Source organism: Heterodontus francisci, chromosome 23, assembly GCF_036365525.1.
Source record: "Heterodontus francisci isolate sHetFra1 chromosome 23, sHetFra1.hap1, whole genome shotgun sequence".
NCBI lineage: Eukaryota > Metazoa > Chordata > Chondrichthyes > Heterodontiformes > Heterodontidae > Heterodontus > Heterodontus francisci.
Window position 1 is genome coordinate 50,729,175 of NC_090393.1, and position 20,847 is coordinate 50,750,021.

The 20,847-nt window shown below is 45.9% G+C and overlaps 1 protein-coding gene across 4 annotated transcripts in view; it reads right to left on the bottom strand.

The window, feature by feature from the left end:
• LOC137382804 (solute carrier family 2, facilitated glucose transporter member 11-like) overlaps positions 1-20,847 on the bottom strand; it is an 88,916-nt gene that overhangs the window by 24,490 nt on the left and 43,579 nt on the right. For all 4 annotated transcript variants that reach the window (XM_068055236.1, XM_068055234.1, XM_068055233.1 and 1 more), the window contains one exon: positions 852-953. In XM_068055236.1, coding sequence (XP_067911337.1) covers positions 852-953 — 102 coding nt within the window. The remainder of the gene's footprint in view (positions 1-851; positions 954-20,847) is intronic.

Consider the following 20,847-nt stretch of genomic DNA (forward strand, 5'->3'; position numbering starts at 1 on the left):
CATGTCCAATCGATATTGTGCAGTAAAGTTAGAAAATGATGGGACTGAAATTCCTCGGCTGTTTTGGTGGACACCCAATATATAAGTCTGGCAGGAGTCCACCAAAATGCAAACTGCCAGGACCTGGATATACTGGGATCTGGCCTTGAATGGAAGATTCAGCAGGGGCTTAGCCAGCTCCTTATGAACATGGTGCAGGAAGGACCAGGGCTGGGCAATTCCTACGACTAGGAGTTCACAGAGCCTGGTTCTGAGATTTGCCTTCATGGATCATCATCCAGTACATCCAGAAGGAAGAGATATTCTGGCATCATGCATTGGGGAAGTGGGGTCCACATTGTGAGTTTGGGATTGGATGTGTCCTGGACCCCCAATAAAGGGGTCATTTTTGCAAGAGGGCTGGTGAGTAAACAACGGCAATTTCTGCTCTCCCACCAACACCCCTACCATAGCAGAGACAGTAAGGCTCCATTTTGTGGCCTTCCAGGGCAGGAATGTCTGAGATGCAGCTGTAGTGGCACAAGGATGCACCAATCCCATGCCTTTTCGGTGCCCTTCACATCACCCACATAATCTGAGGGACACCAGAAGGTTCGATTCTGGCATAAGTGAATGTATTGTGGCCCACGGAATATCAGCCCCTACAAATACAACGGGAATTAGAGTAACTCTCTACTTCCCCAGACTCTCAAAAATATCAGCCTCTCTATTGAAAGTCCCAAAAAGAATTTCTCATCCTACACAAATGCACCAGACATACATGTTCCTGGAATTTGGAATCATATCCTGAAAGTGCACTCATTCCAACTTAACTCCTTACTTATAACTGTGAGAAAGAGGTGGTGACTCACCTGGAGAGCCAATGAGATGGTGAATAATATTCCACAGCCAACCATCAAACAATAACCTCCTGAAAGCAGCACTCTGCGCCCAATCCGGTCAATAAACAGGTTCTAAGGGAGGAAAATAACTGTTGGAACTTGTCAATTAATCAGACTCTATCCCAGTGAAAGCAATAAACACTCCTGGGTCTTGTACAGTGCAATCTAAATCTGTTATCATGCAGGCCCCCACCTGCCAAGAATGAGGCATAATAATTTCACCACATGGACATTAAATTTCAAATTGTTGCTGGGAAGAAGAGAAGGCCTGTTACAAGGGGTTGCCAGGCCCCTGGCTAGAAAGATATTTTTGCATATTAACAGACAGTGTGTGTAGACAAAGGACCATTCCCTGACACACACAATACACAGAGCCAAGATGTGGTCAGACCAGTTAGTCACACGACTAACTGGCTATTGCAGAGTTTGAACTTAGAGCCTGCAAAAAAGCAGAATGCTCCTGGACTGTCTGTCTGCCTGCTCTCATCTCTTTCTTACCAGCTTTGGAATCCATTGAAGTCACATGAACCCCAAGAGAGAAAAGTCTCCTACAGTGAACAAGGTTTAAGAAGAATACTGGGCCCCAAAGAAAAGCAAGATCTACCTGCAATCAAGGACTTTACAGTGAGCTCGAAGGCCCATAACAAAAACTCTTCAGACATTGCCTCAAACTTTTCCACTTTATTTCTTCTCCTCTTTTCTGTCCCTATCTGCATCTGTGTATTGTGTATGGATGCTAGCGTGGGTGCATTGTGTATCTGTAGGCGTTACCCAAATTAGAGTTTAAGTTTAAGTTTAATAAAATTTCACTTTTCCTCTTTAAACCTAAGAAAGCCTGTTTGTGTTGGTTTCTTTGTCCTATAATTGGAAAGCGGTGAACAAAGATTCACCAAGGGGAGCTAAAAACACGCTGTGCTTAAAATTAAACCCTGTTACAGCAAGACCAGGTGAAGGTTAATAGGGAACCCTGGACCTCTTTCTCACCTGGTCGTAACACTGTCAAAACTCTTACACTGTTCAGACAATAGCAGAGCACAGAGATCAGCATAAACACAATCTCATGATGCAGCTGAGCCTTGATTCTGAAGCATCGTGTGATTTATAATATCATTTATGTTCATAATATGTCCAGCTTCGGCAATCTACTCAATATTAAGTTACGGCCTGGCCCATTCATAACCTGTCTTGGTATAGTTTAGTTGATCAGAGACAACCAGCATGTATTTGTAAAGTATAGGTCATGCCTGATTGAATTTTTTGAAGAGGTGACTTAAAGCAGTGGACAGGGTAATGCCTATGAATGTTACTTAAATGGACGTCCAAAAGGCACTTGATAAAGTTCCTTGTAAGAGACTTAGCTAAAGTTGAAGATCATGGACCTGAAGGCAAATTATTGATCTGATTAGAACATTGTCTAAGTGGTGGGAGACAGCGAGTATGAATAATGGGCAGGTACTCTAATTGCAGGATGTGACTAGTGATATCCTGCAAGGATCTTTGTTGGGAACCACCTCTTTGTGTATTTATTAATGACTTAGATCACAGAATTATTACAGTGCAGAAGGAGGCCATTTCGCCCATCGTGTCCACACCAGCTCTCTGAAAGAGCAATTCACTCAGTTCCATTCCCACGCTTTCTCCCCATAACCCTGCCCATTCTTCTTTTTTAGATAACAGTCTAATTCCCTTTTGAATGCTTCAATTGAACCTGCCTCTACTACAACGTTAGGCAGCACATTCCAGACCTTAACCACTTGCTGCATGAAAAAGTTTTTTCTCATGTCACTTTTGCTTCTTTCACCAAATACTTTAAATCTGTGCCCTCTCTTTCTGGATCCTTTCATGAGTGGGAATAGTTTCTCTCTATCTACTCTGTCCAGACCCCTCATGATTTTGAATACCTCTGTCAAATCACGTCTCAGCCTCTCTTCAAGGAAAACAGTCCTAACTTCTCCAATCTATCTGAAGTTCCTCATCCCTGGAACCATTCTCATGAATCTTTTCTGTACTCTCTCCAATGCTCCCACGTCTTTCCTAAAGTGCGGCACCCAGAACTGGATGCAATACTCCAGCTGAGGCCGAACTAGTGAACTAGTATCTTATATAAGTGCAACATAACTTCCATGCTCTTGTACTCTATGCCCCATAACTAACTGGGGAAAAGCCAACTTCATTGGGCTAAGAATGGAGCTGGGACAAATAAATTAGAGTCAAAGGTTGCCAGGAAAAACAGTAGCTGAACATTGGGCTACCTTCAAAGAAGAGATAGTTCGGGTACAGTCAAGGTATGTTCCCTAGAAGGAGAAAGGTAAGGCAAACAAATCCAGAGCTCCCTGGATGACAAGAGATTAAGATAAAGAAGAAAATGACAGATTCTGACAGATGCCAGGTAGAAAATACTATTAAGAACCCGGCTGAATATAGAGGGGAAGTGAAAAAGCAAATAAGAGAAGTAAGGAGAGAGCATGAAAAGAGACTGGCAGTTAACATTAAAGGGAATCCCAAAGTTTTCTATAGACATTAAAATGGTAAAAGGAGGAGTTGGACTGATTAGGGACCATAAAGGCATATAGGGAATTTACACATGGAGGCAGCGGGCATAGTTGAGGTATTAAATGAATACTTTGCATCTGTCTTTACCAAGGAAGAAGATGCAACCCAGGCAATGGTGAAAGAGGAGGTAATTCAGACACTAGAAGGGTTTAAAATTGATAAAGAGCTCCTGCAGTAATGTCCTGAAGCTGAGATGATTGACCGCCAACAACCACAACCATCTTCCTTTGTGTTAGGTATGACTCCAACCAGCGGACAGTTTTCCCCCGATTCCCATTGACCTCAGTTTTGCTCGGGCTCCTTGATGCCATACTCGGTCAAATGCTGCCTTGATGTCAAGGGCAGTCACTCTCACCTCACGAGTTCAGCTCTTTTGTCCATGTTTGAACCAAGGCTGTAATGAGGTCAGGAGCTGAGTGGCCCTGGCGGAACCCAAACTGAGTGTCAGTTCAGTTCAGAGATACAGCACTGAAAGAGGCCCTTCGGCCCACCGAGTCTGTGCCGACCATCAACCACCCATTTATACTAATCTTAGACTAATCCCATACTCCTACCACATCCCCACCTGTCCCTATATTTCCCTACCACCTACCTATACACGGGGCAATTTATAATGGCCAATTTACCTACCAACCTGCAAGTCTTTTGGCTGGTTATTGCTAAGCAAGTTCTGCTTGATGGTACTGTTGATGACACCTTCCATCGCTTTACTGATGATTGAGAGTAGACTGATGGGGCGGTAATTGGCCAGGTTGGACTTGTCCTGCTTTTTGTGTACAGGACATACCTGGGCAATTTTCCACATTGCCAGGTAGGGGCCAGTGTTGTATCTGTACTGGAACAGCTTGGCCAGGGGTGTTGCAAGTTCTGGAGCACAGGTCTTCAGTACTATTGCCGGAATATTGTCAGGGCCCATAGTTTTTGCAGTATCCAGTGCCTTCAGTCGTTTCTTGATATCACGCAGAGTGAATCAAATTGGCTGAAGTCTGGCATCTGTGATGCTGGGGACTTCAGGAGGAAGCCGAGATGGATCATCAACTCGGCACTTCTGGCTGAAGATTGTTGCAAATGCTTCAGCCTTATCTTTCGTACTGATGTGCTGGGCTCCCCCATCATTGAGGATGGGGATATCTGTGGAGCCACCTCCTCCAGTTAGTTGTTTAATTGTCCACCACCATTCATGGCTGGATCTGGCAGGACTGCACAGCTTAGATCTGATCCATTGGTTATGGGATCGCTTATCTCTGTCTATCACATGCTGCTTATGCAGTTTGGCACGCAAGTAGTCCTCTGTTGTAGCTTCACCAAGTTGACACCTCATTTTGAGGTATGCCTGGTGCTGCTCCTGGCATGCCCTCCTGCACTCTTCATTGAACCAGGGTTGGTCTCCTGGCTTGATGGTAATGGTAGAGTGGGGGAACACGCCGGGCCATGAGGTCACAGATTGCGGTTGAGTACAATTCTGCTACTGCTGATGGCCCACAGTGCCTCTTGGATGCCCAGTTTTGCATTGATAGATCTGTTTGAAATCTATCCCATTTAGCACAGTGATAGTGCCACACAACACAATGGACCGTATCCTCAATGTGAATGCGGGACCTTGTCTCCACAAGGACTGTGTGGTGGTCACTCCTGTCAATATTGTCATGGACTGATGCATCGGCAGCAGGCAGATTGGTGAGGACAAGGTCAAGTATGTTTTTCCTTCTTGTTGCTTCCCTCACCACCTACTGCAGACCCAGTCTAGCAGCTATGTCCTTTAGGACTCAGCCAGCTCGGTCAGTAGTGGTACTACCGAGCCACTCTTGGTGATGGACATTGAAGCCCCCCACCCAGAGTGCATTCTGCGCCCTTGCCACCCTCAGTGCTTCCTCCAAGTGCTGTTTAACATGGTGGAGTATTGACTCATCAGCTGAGGGAGGGCGGTAGGTGGTAATCAGCAGGAGGTTTCCTTGCCCATGTTTGGCCTGATGCTTTTGTGTTGATTTTGATAACGCTTTGCAAGAAATCCCTTGAAATTCATTACCTTTCTGGCATGTGCTAGTCTGTTTGTCCCAATCCATAGAAAAGTTAAAATCCCCCATTAAAACCACAGGAACTCACCAAAATTAACATAAGTGAAAGAACAGCAATGAAGAAAACAATGCCACTGAAGAGTGACAAATCCCCAGGACTAGATTGATGCCATCTCAGTGTTTTACAAGAGGTAGGTGAGAACATTGGTTTGCTACATGCTTGTCTAATCTGTACAATTATGCCATCTACCACTTCACTGCTACGCCCAGGAGGCCTATAGAAACTCCCACTGCAGGCTTAAATCCTTTTCTATTTCTTACCTGCTTACCTCCGTTATAACCTCTTACCATTTAAGTGATTTCATCCTTACTCATTAAGGCTACTCTTCCCCCCTGCCATTTTCCCTATCTTTCCTATAGACCTTATACCCTGGTATATTTAGTTCCCAATCCTGACCATCTTGCAGCCATGGGCAGAATTTTCCCATAGGCTTCAGGATCCCGATTTCGGAACCAAACGTGGATCTCGCGCCCGTAATTGCCTGACTCTGCGATATTCCCAGACGCAGTTTCCTAATTGCCCACCTCCAGGCTTGCCATTTGATTAAGGGGGGCAGCCGAGCACCCATGCTGCTGGCTCAGTCAGAGGGCTGGCTTCTCTAGAGCCTCAGCAGCTCCACCGGGAGAGGTGGGCATTGCTGAGGCAGGTAGGGGAGCTCGAGGGTGCTTCAACATAGAGGCGCCCTTGGAGGCAAAATCTTATATGAAGATTTCAGATGGGCCAAGCCAGTAGGATCACCCGACAGCAGGAACAACCCCTCCTGCGGAAGCGTCTGGGCCATGGGTGTGGCCTTTCTTACCAGCAGCCCCCTCTTTGGGGCATGGAGCCTCTGGCTTCGAGGGCTCCCCAGTTTGCCGCAGGGTGGCTGCCTCCCTGGAGCTGGCGGCCTCTACCCACAAATAACTGGCAGCACGCAAAATTGCTCCGAATTGGGCCTTAAGCATGCAAATTGGCTGCCTTCCTCTGTCCAGCGGGCAACCAATCCATGTCCCAGGCTGCCCTTGGGAAAGTTCCCCCATGGTGGGAATGTGTCGGGGAGCCATTCTCGCCTCCATGTCCGCCACCACAGGGTCAGGAAAATTCAGGCCCATGTTTCAGTAATAACTAGAATGCCACATCCTCCAAGTTGCATTTGCACCTACAATTCATTCAATTTATTCTATATACTCTGTGCATTTGTATAAAGAACAACTATTTGGGCCACACGCCCTAACCTGTCCTTCAGCTCTAATGTTTTACTCACATATTTCTTATTTCTCTCTCCTGGTTTAAATATTTTTCATCTTTTCCCTTTATCTGTAATGCCTAAAGCATAATTTCTGACAGTTACTCTAATCTCCTTAGTTTTTTTTGAACTAATATTTATACTACCATTTCCCTTTTCCACCTGTGCCCTCCAACCACACTGCCTGCTCCCCACCCCCACCCCCACCCCAACATTTACTAGTTTAAAGTCTTCATGACCACCTTATTATCCTTTCGGGTCCCAGCCCGGTTCAAGTGGTGCCCATCTCAATGGCACAGTTTCTTCCTCTCCCAATCCTGGAGCCAGTGTCCCATGAAGTGGGACCTCTCTTTCCTGCAACACTCTTTCAGCATATTTGCAGCTCCCTAAAATGTGTATCCCTACACAAACTTGCACATGGATCAGGTAATAATCCAGAGATTATAATCCTTGAGGTCCTGTTCCTTAATTTATCTCCTAGTTTCTGGTAGTCTCCAAAAGGAATCTCTTGCCTTCTCTTCCCTAAAGTGTTGACTGTGTGTAATGCTGTATGTACTGTCATGCAGACCCCCACCTGCCAAGAATGAGGCATATTAATTTTGTCATATGAACATTGAGTTTAAACTGTTGCTGGAGTGAAGAAATGACTTGTTAAAGAGATCACCGGACCTTTGACTGCAGGACATTTGCATACTAAGAGACGGAGCTTGTGGAGACAAAGAACTACTCCCTGGGCCAACTAACCCAAATGGATTTTGATGACCAGACATTGAAGGTGTAAGGAAGTGCATTCCAGGGACTGCTAAAATGACACAATCCACAAGAACAGGACTGGTTAAATCAGCTGGCCACATGACTGGTCCAGGCTTTTGAATGAGACACAGGACAGTTTGAATTGAGACTGCAGAGTTTTGCAACTGAAGCTGGAACAAGAAAGCCTCTCTCCTGGCTGTCTCTCTCTTGCTTTCTCCCAATTCACTGGACCCATGGAAGGTACGTAAACCTCAAGAGAGAAAAGACTCCGACATTGAAACAAGTTGAAACGTGAACTGGGCCCCATTGAAAGGCAGGACATACCGGCAACTAAAGACTCCACATTGAACTCAAAGGACTCTAATTATAATCCCGATATTGCCTCAAACTTTTCCCCTTCATTCTTTTCTACATTTTCTGTCTCTATCTGCGTGTGTGTTTATCGCATATGCTAGTGTGGTTGCGTCACATATTTGTAGTCGTTAACTGGATTAGAGTTTAAGATTAATAATCTTCTACCTTTCTTGTTTAAATCTAAGGAAACCTGTCTAATTTCTTTGCCTTACAATTGGAGCAGTGAACAAGGATTCACTGAGGGGGAGCTAAAAACACAGTGTTTCCAAAATTAAACCCTGTTACAGTTAAACCAGCCAAAGGCTGAGAGGGAACCCCTAGACCCCTTCTCACCTGGTCATAACAGAAATTTGGGGGCTAGTGTCCTGAAACTGACCCACAGACAAATGAAGAAATTGGAAGTGGAAAGCCATATTGATCCCCATCAAAAAGAAAAAAGATTTCAATACAGGTTTTCTCGTGGTTGTGTGTGCTAGAGTACTAACATGTCTGTGACTGCAGCCAGTAGCCCCCAAGCCAGGGTGAAGTAACTTGGGACAAGTTAAAAGCAATGTCTATGGAGGAATTAAGGAAAATGGCTGAGCAGTGTGGGATCACTGTATGTGGCAAGGCTAGGAAGTCTAAACTCCTATGGCTGGTGGCCAACCATTTTTCCCTTGAATCTGAAGAAACAGAAACAGGGTTAGAAGTAGACTCTGACAGGGTATTGCTAGCAAAGATAAAATTGGAACAGAGGAAGCTGAATTTGAGGAAGGAGAGAGAGAGGAAGAGCCTTCCAGAAGGAACATGAAGAAAGAGAGAGGAGAAAGAAAGAGAGACAGGAGAGAGAAAGAGAAAGAACCTTCCAGAAAGAATGCCAAGAGAAAGAGCTGAGGCAGCTTGAGTTAACTAGGGGGCGACAGAGTAACCGCAGTGAAAGCATGGCCAATATGGAGGAGCGTAATTCAGGGTTGTGTACAAAATTGTTAAGACTCTCCCAATTGATCCCAAAATCAATGAGGGAGATGTGGAAACATTTTTTGTCTCTTTTGAAAAATTGGTGAGTCAGTTAAAATGGCCAGCTGAGGCTTGGACACTGCTGATACACAGTAAGTTAGTAGGAAAAGCCCTTGAGGTTTATTCCATGTTGCCAGATGGGAGTTCATCAGATTATGAACTGACACAAAATGCTATCCTCGGGGCATATGAGTTAGTACTGGAAGCCTATCGCCAAAAGTTTAGAACCCTCAAGAAACTAGCTGATCAAACTTACCTGGAGTTTGAGAGAAGCAAGCAGCTGGCTTTTGACCAGTGGCTGAGGGCTGTTAAAGTACAGCTCAGCTATGAGACTCTCACAGAAGTAATTTTGTTAGAGGAATTTAAAAACTCTCTCCCACTCTCCATAAAGACACATGTGTAGAGGAACAGAAAGTTCACAGAGCCCGGCAGGCAGCAGTCCTGACCGATGAGTTTGCTCTCATTTATAAGTCGGATTCCCAGGGGAAAACCTTCCCTAATCACCCCCACAAATCTGAAAAGGACAGAGGGTGGGAAGGTGATAGAAGCCCAAGCAGTCCTGGGAGGGAAAGAAAAGCAGAAGACACAGGGAAAAGGAAGGTGCTGTAAGTAGGAGTGAGACCCGAAGACCTGTGTGCTTCCATTGTAATAAAGCAGGGCATTTACGAGCTGACTGCTGGAAACTATGGGGGAAACTTGTAGGGTTAATCAGGGCACACCTGCCCAGTGAAGAAGAGACCCTGATGGAAAGCACAGCAGAATAAGCTGTGGCTTTAACTGCAGTTTGAGTGTAACCCAGGAAGCTTACGGCTAAAAGTGCAGGAAAATTTAATAGGATTCCTGAAGTTTATCAGGGTTTTGTGTCTAAAGGGAGAGTAACCCCATACCCCTTGAGTGGGACCAGCAAGCCCTTAGTAATCCTCAGGAACTCAGGGGTCACTAGATCCCTTTACTGAGAAAAGGCATGACCTTTCCCCCAGAGAGTGCAGTAAGCACAAGAATGGTGGTGAATGGTATTGGAGGGCAGTGTATGCCTGTACCTTTATACCGGGTGCACTTAGAGTGCGACCTAGTTTCGGGACTGATGACCTTAGGGATTGTCCCTAGTTTGCCTGTGAATGGGTAATGATCTGGCAGGGATGAAGGTGATAGCTTCCCCAGTAGTGAAAGAGAGACCGCAGGAGGTCAGAGAGACAGGGCAGTGGCAGGAGACAGTCTGCTGCAGTTTCCCTGCATGTGCAATGTATCAGGCCATGATGAAACCAGCTACTCCAGAGGAGTCTGAATTGGCACTGCAAGCAGATGACCATGAGGTCTGTCTGTCTGAGATTTTCTTTGGAAAGTTAAGACCCAGGGAATGAGTTAAATAGATCTTCCCTAGCTGAGGCTCAGCGAGCTGACCCAGTATTGCGAGAGTTAGCACAGGCTGCCCAGTCTGAAAGTGAAGCAGAGGGAGTTCCTGATTGCTACAATTTAAAGAATGAGGTACTGATGAGGAAATGGAGTTCTCCTCACAGACCTGAGGAGCAAGGAGTGTACAGTAGTTCACCAGTTAGTGGTGCAGAGGTACACAAGAGAAATAGTGAGAGTGGCCCATAAGACTACATTGGATGTTCATGTTGGTATACAAGAAACCAAAACCTGCATAAGACAGCAGTTTGACTGGCCAAAACTTCACAAAGATGTGTTGGAGTACTGTAGGAGTTGTCACATGTACCAGGTTGAGGGGAAACCCCAACCTAGAGTGAAACCTGCACCCCTAAGTCCTGTACCGGTGTTAGGAGGACCCTTCAGCAGAGGGCTGGTGAACTGCAAGGGAACCCAGTTGAGAACAAAAGGGGACAGGCAGGCACAAGGCTGGCAACAGGTTAGAAAGGAATGGGAAAAAGGGATCAAGAGGGCAGGTTAAAGGAAGTCTGGGAGAAATTCCAAATGGAAACCACTACTGTCTGATCAACCAACTCCAAAATATTTGAAAGGTTAGACCCCACATCCTCCTATGTAAATACAGTCATTAGAAGCCCCCCAACAGAGTGGCTAACAGCATTTACAGGAACCTGCAGAGACAAAGAAAGACCTCTGGGGCAGAGAAACTGTGAGGGTGATGCCTCACCTAGTCGAAGTGCCACAGGGGAGTGCAGCAGAATCTGGACAAATACCTGCAAGCATAAGAAATAGGAGCAGGAGTAGGCCATTCAGCCCCTCAAGCCTGCCCCGCCATTCAATAAGATCATGGCTGATCTGTCCCAGGACTCAACTCCTCTCTTGGGCCTGCTCTGCCTAACCCTCAACTCCCCAAGAATTCAAAAATCTATCTACCATCTCCTTAAATACATTTAGTGACGTAGCCTCCACAACACTCTGAGGCAGAGAATTCCAAAGATTCACCACCCTCTGAGAGAAGAAATTCCTTTGCATCTCAGTTTTAAATGTGTGCCCCCTTATTCTGTAAATATGTCCCCTAGTTCGAGATTCCCCCACTAGTGGAAACATCTTCTCAACATCTACCCTGTTGAGCCCCCTTAAAATCTTATATGTTTCAATAAGATCACCTCTCATTCTTCTAAACTTCAATGAATAAAGGCCTAACCTGGTTAGCCGCTCTTGATAAGACAGCCCCTTCATCCCAGGAATCAGCTACAATTTCTTTCTGAACTGCCTCCAATGCCAGTATATCCTTCTTTAAATACAGGGACCTAAACTGTACTCAGTACTCCAGGTGTGGCCTCACCAACACCCTGTACAGTTGCAACAGGACTTCCCTATTTCTAAACTCTAACCCCCTAGCAATAAAGGCCAAAATTCCATTCGCCTTCCTAATTACTTGCTGCACCTGCATGCTAACCTTTTGTGTTTCATGTACAAGAACACCCAGATCCCTCTGTACTGCAGTATTTTGTAGTCTTTCTCCATCTAACTAATAATCTGCCTTTTTATTCTTCCTACCAAAGTGGATTACCTCACACTTTCCCACATTGAACACCATCTGCCAAATCTTTGCCCACTCACTTAACCTATCTATATCCCTTTGCAGATTCTTTGTGTCCTCATCACAACATCCTTCCCACCTATTTTTGTATCGTCAGTAAATTTGGATACACTGCACTCTGTCCCTTCCTCTTTTTCTTTTGGGCCTCCTTATCTCGAGAGACAATGGATACGCGCCTGGAGGTGGCCAGTGGTTTGTGAAGCAGCGCCTGGAGTGGCTATAAAGGCCAATTCTGGAGTGACAGGCTCTTCCACAGGTGCTGCAAGGTTCAACCTTGCCTGTCTAAGAGCAAAGTCCAAAGTACGGAAAGTCCTCATCAGAGAACTCCTCTTTGCTGACGATGCTGCTTTAACATCTCACACTGAAGAGTGCCTGCAGAGTCTCATCGACAGGTTTGCGGCTGCCTGCAATGAATTTGGCCTAACCATCAGCCTCAAGAAAACGAACATCATGGGGCAGGACGTCAGAAATGCTCCATCCATCAATATTGGCGACCACGCTCTGGAAGTGGTTCAAGAGTTCACCTACCTAGGCTCAACTATCACCAGTAACCTGTCTCTCGATGCAGAAATCAACAAGCGCATGGGAAAGGCTTCCACTGCTATGTCCAGACTGGCCAAGAGAGTGTGGGAAAATGGCGCACTGACACGGAACACAAAAGTCCGAGTGTATCAGGCCTGTGTCCTCAGTACCTTGCTCTATGGCAGCGAGGCCTGGACAACGTATGCCAGCCAAGAGCGACGTCTCAATTCATTCCATCTTCGCTGCCTCCGGAGAATACTTGGCATCAGGTGGCAGGACTATATCCCCAACACAGAAGTCCTTGAAGCGGCCAACACCCCCAGCTTATACACACTACTGAGCCAGCGGCGCTTGAGATGGCTTGGCCATGTGAGCCGCATGGAAGATGGCAGGATCCCCAAAGACACATTGTACAGCGAGCTCGCCACTGGTATCAGACCCACCGGCCGTCCATGTCTCCGCTATAAAGACGTCTGCAAACGCGACATGAAATCGTGTGACATTGATCACAAGTCGTGGGAGTCAGTTGCCAGCATTCGTCAGAGCTGGCGGGCAGCCATAAAGACAGGGCTAAATTGTGGCGAGTCGAAGAGACTTAGTAGTTGGCAGGAAAAAAGACAGAGGCGCAAGGGGAGAGCCAACTGTGCAACAGCCCCGACAAACAAATTTCTCTGTAGCACCTGTGGAAGAGCCTGTCACCCTAGAATTGGCCTTTATAGCCACTCCAGGCGCTGCTTCACAAACCACTGACCACCTCCAGGCGCGTATCCATTGTCTCTCGAGATAAGGAGGCCCAAAAGCAAAAAGCAACATTGATTGCCTCTGCCTCGAGCTTACCCCTACTGCCTGTCTTAGTTATACCTTGAGATTTGACTTTTGCAGTGCCTTCCTTGTCAGCCTTCTGATGTACACTCTCTATTAACTTCAAATTATTCAAAACTCAATCACCCTATTCCTTTCCCATATTCAGCCTAAATCACCCAATCATCTTTACTGACCTACACCCAGGCCTCACCAGTGGTTCAAATTTAAAATCTTTCTCTACAAATCCCTTCACAATCTTATCAAAACCTATCTCTGTTACCTCTTCCTGCCTTACATCTCTTTCCATGTTTTCTGTTTCTCGGACTCCAGCCTTCTGTGACTCCCCATTTCCTTGTACTTTATCTTCAGAGACAAAGCCTTGAGAAACCTCAGTCCTATTCCCTGGGACTTCCTCTAAGTCATTAATATAGATAGTAAATAGTTAAGGCCCTAGGACCAATCCTTGTGGCACCCCACTAGTTACCGCTTTCCAACCTGAAAAGGACCCATTGATCCCGACTCTCTGCCTTCTGTGTGTAAGCCAGTCCTAAATCCATGCCAACACATTAACCCCAATACCCTGAGCTCCTATTTTGTGCAATAACCTTTTATGTGACACCTTATCAAACACCTTCTGAAAATCCAAATACACTCCATCTGCTGGTTCCCCTTTATTCACTCTGCATGTTATATCCTCAAAGAACTCTAACAAATTTGTCAAACATGATTTCCCTTTCATGAAACCATGTTGACTGTTTGATTGCATTATGTTTTTCTAAATATCCAACTAGGGATGGGGCCGTACTGGACCTGGTATTGGGGAATGAGCCCGGCCAGGTGGTCGAAGTTTCAGCAGGAGAGCATTTCGGGAACTGTGACCATAATTCCATAAGTTTTAAGGTACTTGTGGATAAGGATAAGAGTAGTCCTCGGGTGAAGGTGCTAAATTGGGGGAAGGCTAATTATAACAATATTAGGCAGGAACTGAAGAATTTAGATTGGGGGCGGCTGTTTGAGGGTAAATCAACATCTGACATGTGGGAGTCTTTCAAACGTCAGTTGATTAGAGTCCAGGACCAGCACGTTCCTGTGAAGAAGAAGGGTAAGTTTGGCAAGTTTCGGGAACCTTGGATAACGTGGGATATTGTGAGCCTCATCAAAAAGAAAAAGGAAGCATTCATAAGGGCTGGAAGGCTGGGAACAGACGAAGCCCTTGAGGAATATAAAGGCAGTAGGAAGGAACTTAAGCAAAGAGTCAGAAGGGCTAAAAGGGGTGATAAAAAATCATTGGCAAACAGGATTAAGGAAAATCCCAAGGCTTTTTATATGTATATAAAGAGCAAGAGGGTAGTCAGGGAAAGGGTTGGCCCACTCAAGGACAGAGGAGGGAATCTAAGCGTGGAGCCAGAGGAAATGGGCGAGGTACTAAATGAGTACTTTGCATCAGTATTCACCAAAGAGAAGGACTTGGTGGATGACGAGTCTAGGGAAGGGAGTGTAGATAGTCTCGGTCATGTCGTTATCAAAAAAGAGGAGGTGTTGGGCATCTTGCAAAGCATTGAGGTAGATAAGTCCCCAGGGCCTGATGGGATCTACCCCAGAATACTGAGGGAGGCAAGGGAAGAAATTGCTGGGGCCTTGACAGAAATCTTTGTATCCTCATTGGCTACAGGTGAGGTCCCAGGGGACTGGAGAATAGCCAATGTTGTTCCTTTGTTTAAGAAGGGTAGCAAGGATAATCCAGGAAATTATAAGCCTTACGTCAGTAAGGCATGGGACATAATCACTCTGCAACGCAAACAAATGGACCGCTGGGTTGAGCACCACCTAGAACTGTACTCCAGGGAGAATGTTGTCACTGAGACTGCCCTCAATGCAGCCCAGCCTCTACCAGTCATGGATGAGCTGGACATACAGCCAACAAAATCGGAACTCAGTGATGCCATTGATTCTCTAGCTAGTGGAAAAGCCCTTGGGAAGGACAGCATTACCCCTGAAATAATCAAGAGTGCCAAGCCTGCTATACTCTCAGCACGACATGAACTGCTATGCCTGTGCTGGGACGAGGGAGCAGTACCTCAGGACATGCGCGATGCCAATATCATCACCCTCTATAAAAACAAAGGTGATCGCGGTGACTGCAACAACGACTGTAGAATCTCCCTGCTCAGCATAGTGGGGAAAGTCTTTGCTCGAGTCGCTCTAAACAGGCTCCAGGAGCTGGCCGAGCGCATCTACCCTGAGGCACAGTGTGGCTTTCGTGCAGAGAGATCGACCGTTGACATGCTGTTCTCCCTTCGCCAGATACAGGAGAAATGCCGCGAACAACAGATGCCCCTCTACATTGCTTTCATTGATCTCACCAAAGCCTTTGACCTCGTCAGCAGACGTGGTCTCTTCAGACTACTAGAAAAGATTGGATGCCCACCAAAGCTACGAAGTATCATCACCTCATTCCATGACAATATGAAAGGCACAATTCAACATGGTGGCTCCTCATCAGACCCCTTTCCTATCCTGAGTGGCGTGAAACAGGGCTGTGTTCTCGCACCCACACTTTTTGGGATTTTCTTCTCCCTGCTGCTTTGACATGCGTTCAAGTCCTCTGAAGAAGGAATTTTCCTCCACACAAGATCAGGGGGCAGGTTGTTCAACCTTGCCCGTCTAAGAGCGAAGTCCAAAGTACGGAATGTCCTCATCAGGGAACTCCTCTTTGCTGACGATGCTGCTTTAACATCTCACACTGAAGAGTGCCTGCAGAGTCTCATCGACAGGTTTGCGGCTGCCTGCAATGAATTTGGCCTAACCATCAACCTCAAGAAAATGAACATCATGGGGCAGGACGTCAGAAATGCTCCATCCATCAATATTGGCGACCACGCTCTGGAAGTGGTTCAAGAGTTCACCTACCAAGGCTCAACTCAACCTGTCTCTAGATGCAGAAATCAACAAGCGCATGGGAAAGGCTTCCACTGCTATGTCCAGACTGGCCAAGAGAGTGTGGGAAAATGGCGCACTGACACGGAACACAAAAGTCCGAGTGTATCAGGCCTGTGTCCTCAGTACCTTGCTCTATGGCAGCGAGGCCTGGACAACGTATGTCAGCCAAGAACGACGTCTCAATTCATTCCATCTTCGCTGCCTCCGGAGAATACTTGGCATCAGGTGGCAGGACCGTATCTCCAACACAGAAGTCCTCGAGGCGGCCAACATCCCCAGCTTATACACACTACTGAGTCAGCGGCGCTTGAGATGGCTTGGCCATGTGAGCCGCATGGAAGATGGCAGGATCCCCAAAGACACATTGTACAGCAAGCTCGCCACTGGTATCAGACCCACCGGCCGTCCATGTCTCCGCTTTAAAGACGTCTGCAAACGCGACATGAAGTCCTGTGACATTGATCACAAGTCATGGGAGTCAGTTGCCAGCGTTCGCCAGAGCTGGCGGGCAGCCATAAAGGCGGGGCTAAAGTGTGGCGAGTCGAAGAGACTTAGCAGTTGGCAGGAAAAAAGACAGAGGCGCAAGGGGAGAGCCAACTGTGCAACAGCCCCGACAAACAAATTTTTCTGCAGCACCTGTGGAAGAGCCTGTCACTCTAGAATTGGCCTTTATAGCCACTCCAGACGCTGCTCCACACACCACTGACCACCTCCAGGCGCTTACCCATTGTCTCTCGAGATAAGGAGGCCAAAGAAGAGGGAAATTATTAGAGAGGATTTTTCGGGACAGGATTTACTCCCATTTGGAAACAAACAAACCTATTAGCGAGCTGCAGCACGGTTTTGTGAAGGGGCGGTCATGTCTCACTAGCTTGATTGAGTTTTTTGAGGAAGTGACGAAGATGATTGATGCAGGAAGGGCAGTGGATGTTGTCTATATGGACTTCAGTAAAGCCTTTGACAAGGTCCCTCATGGCAGACTGGTACAAAGGGTGAAGTCACATGGAATCAGAGGTGAGCTGGCAAGATGAATACAGAACTGGCTCGGTCATAGACGACAGAGGGTAGCAGTGGAAGGGTGCTTTTCTGAATGGAGGGATGTGACTAGTGGTGTTCCGCAGGGATCAGTGCTGGAACCTTTGCTGTTTGTAGTATATATAAATAATTTGGAGGAAAATGTAGCTGGTCTGATTAGTAAGTTTGCAGACGACACAAAGGTTGGTGGAGTTGCGGATAGTGATGAGGATTGTCAGAGAATACAGCAGGATATAGATCGGTTGGAGACTTGGGCGGAGAAATGGCAGATGGAGTTTAATCTGGACAAATGTGAGGTAATGCATTTTGGAAGGTCTAATGCAGGTGGGAAGTATACAGTAAATGGCAGAACCGTTAGGAGTATTGACAGGAAGAGAGATCTGGGCGTACAGGTCCACAGGTCACTGAAAGTGGCAACGCAGGTGGATAAGGTAGTCAAGAAGGCATACGGCATGCTTGCCTTCATCGGTCGGGGCATAGAGTATAAAAATTGGCAAGTCATGCTGCAGCTGTACAGAACTTTAGTTAGGCCACACTTAGAATATTGCGTGCAAATCTGGTCACCACACTACCAGAAGGACGTGGAGGCTTTGGAGAGGGTACAGAAGAGGTTTACCAGGATGTTGCCTGGTCTGGAGGGCATTAGCTATCAGGAGAGGTTGGATAAACTCGGATTGTTTTCACTGGAACGACAGAGGTGGAGGGGCGACATGATCGAGGTTTACAAAGTTATGAGCGGCATGGACAGAGTGGATAGTCAGAAGCTTTTTCCCAGGGTGGAAGAGTCAGTTACTAGGGGAAATAGGTTTAAGGTGCGAGGGGCAAAGTTTAGAGGGGATGTGTGAGGCAAGTTCTTTACACAGAGGGTGGTGAGTGCCTGGAAATTGCTGCCGTGGGAGGTGGTGGAAGCAGGTACCATTGAGACGTTTAAGAGGCATCTTGACAAATACATGAATAGGATGGGAATAGAGGGATACGGACCCCGGAAGTGCAGAAGGTTTTAGTTTAGGCAGGCATCAAGATCGGCGCAGGCTTGGAGGGCTGAATGGCCTGTTCCTGTGCTGTACTTTTCTTTGTTCTTTGTTCTTGTTCTTTATCTCAAATGACTCAAGCATTTTCCCAAAACTGATGATAAGCTAACTGGTCTATAGTTTCCTGCTTTCTGTCTCCCTCCTTTCTTGAATAGGGGTGTCACATTAATGGTTTTCCAATCCGCTGATACCCTATCCAGTGAGTTTTGGTATATTATGACCAATGCCTCCATTATCTCTGCAGCCACTTCTTTTAAAACCCTTGGACGCAGGCATCAGGTCCTGGCGACTTGTCTGCCTTTAGTCCCATCAGTTTGTCCAGCACCTTTTCCCTCGTGATAGAGATTGTTACAAGTTCCTGCCTCCCATTTACACCTTGTTCATCTATTATTGTTGGGATGTTTATAGTGTCCTCCACCATGAAGACTGATGAAAAATATTGGTTTAAATTATCTGTCATTTCCCTGTTCCCTGTTATTAATTCCCCATTCTCATCCTCTAAGGGCGCCACAGTTACTTTAGCTACTTTCCTCCTTTTTATATACCCATAGAAGCTCTTACTGTTTGTTTTTATATTTATTGCCAATTTACACTCATAATCAATTTTCTCCCTCTTTATTAGTTTTTTAGTCATCCAGTGCTGGTTTCTAAAAACTTCCCAATCCTCTGGCCTACCACTTGTTTTCGCTGCATTGTATGTCTTTGCTTTTGATTTAATACTCTCTTTAACTTCCTTTGTCATCCACGGGTGATACATCATTCTCTTCGAGTCCTTCCTTCTGACTGGAATAAATGTTTGCTGAGTGTTATGAAATGTCTGCTTAAAAGTCTGCCACTACTCATCTACTGACTTCCCCTGTCGTCTATCTTCCCAGCCCACTTCAGACAACTCTTTCTTCAGACCCACGTAATTGCCCTTGTTTAAGTTGAAGACACTGGTTTGAGACCCGCGTTACTCACCCTCAAACTGAATTTGAAATTCTACCATGTTATGATCGCTTCCCCCTAAAGGAACCTTAACTATGAGATCTCTTACTAATCCTACCTCATTACACATTACCAAATCTAAAATAGCCTGTTCCCTGGTAGGATCTGCAACATATTGCTCTAAGTTACAATCCCTGAGGCACTCTACAAATTTGTCTTCCATACTACCCTTGCCAATTTGATTTGTCCAGTCTATATGCAGATTAAAATCACCCATGATAATTACAGTGCCCTTCTTACACGCCTCCGTTATTTCCTGATTTATATCGTGTCCTTCAGACAGGCAACTCTTCAGGGGTCTATAGCCCACTCCCACCCGTGATTTCTTTCCCTTGCTATTCCTTATTTCCACCCAAACTGATTCTATATCACAGGATTCTATAAGCAGGAGTGTCCCAGAGGACAAAGGGAAGATTAGCAAGAACTTCTGCCTCACAGTTAGGAGAAAAGGGAACCAGCCGTCCCCTGAGGTGAAAAGCATGACTCACCAAAACACTGAAAGAGAGTTCAGAGTGGAAGCGCCCATTGCTGCCACCCATGGGCAGAACTCCAACCTAGGGACCTGAACAAGAACAAAGACACCTTAGGCAGTCATGGAAATGTGCAAACTGGAAAAAGCTTCCCCAAAAACCACATGTTTATTGGGATGCCAAAAAGGGCCATTTAAAGCAGCACTGCTACCAAGAAAAGACAGGCTGTAACAATTGTTTCCGGTTCAGAATGAATGAGAGAGAGGCATGTGTGTTTTCCAATACTTATCTTCTCTCGAGTCCCTTTTAATGAAATGCTCTTTTTAAAAAAATCGTATTTCATTCTGCTGGCAGTGGAGGTATCATGCAGACCCCCACCTGCCAAGAATGAGGCATATTAATTTTGCCATATGAACATTGATTTTAAACTGTTGTTGAAGTGAAGAAATGACTTGTTAAAGAGATCACCAGCCCTTTGACTGGAGGACATTTGCATACTAAGAGACGGTGCTTGTGGAGACAAAGAACTACTCCCTGGGCCAATTAACCCAAATGGATTTTGATCACCAGACACTGAAGGTGTAAGGAAGTGCATTCCAGGAACTGCTAAGATGATACAATCCACAAGGACAGGACTGGTTAAATCAGCAGGTCACATGACTAACTGGCTGGTCTAGGCTTTTGAATGAGACACAGGACAGTTTGAATTGAGAATGCAGAGTTTTGCAACTGAAGCTGGAACAAGAAAGCCTCTCTCCTGGCTGTCTTTCTCTCGCCTTCTCCCAAGTCACTGGACCCACAGAAGACACGTAAACCTCAAGAGAGAAAAGACCCCGACATCGAAACACGTTGAAACGTGAACTGAGCCCTAACAAACAGCAGGACTTACCGGAAACCAAAGACTCCACATTGAACTCAAAGGACTGTAATTATAATCCCGTTATATTGTATTGTTATACTAATGTCACTTTTAACATTGGAGAGTGATGTATTTCAGGGCTAAAGACATTATACTACAAGGATAGGCATATGTAGAATGTTAAATAAATAAGCCAGTTGGCACTATTGATAGAATATGGAACTAAAAGGGTTGTTAGGTTAAAACCTGTATCAAGCCTTGTACAATGAAGGCTATAATTCAGGAAGAGCAAAGATATGAAGTAAAGTACAATATAATAGGACATAAGCACATCCCAAAGTTGTCCAGTAATTTGTTTAAAGACCTAAGGGT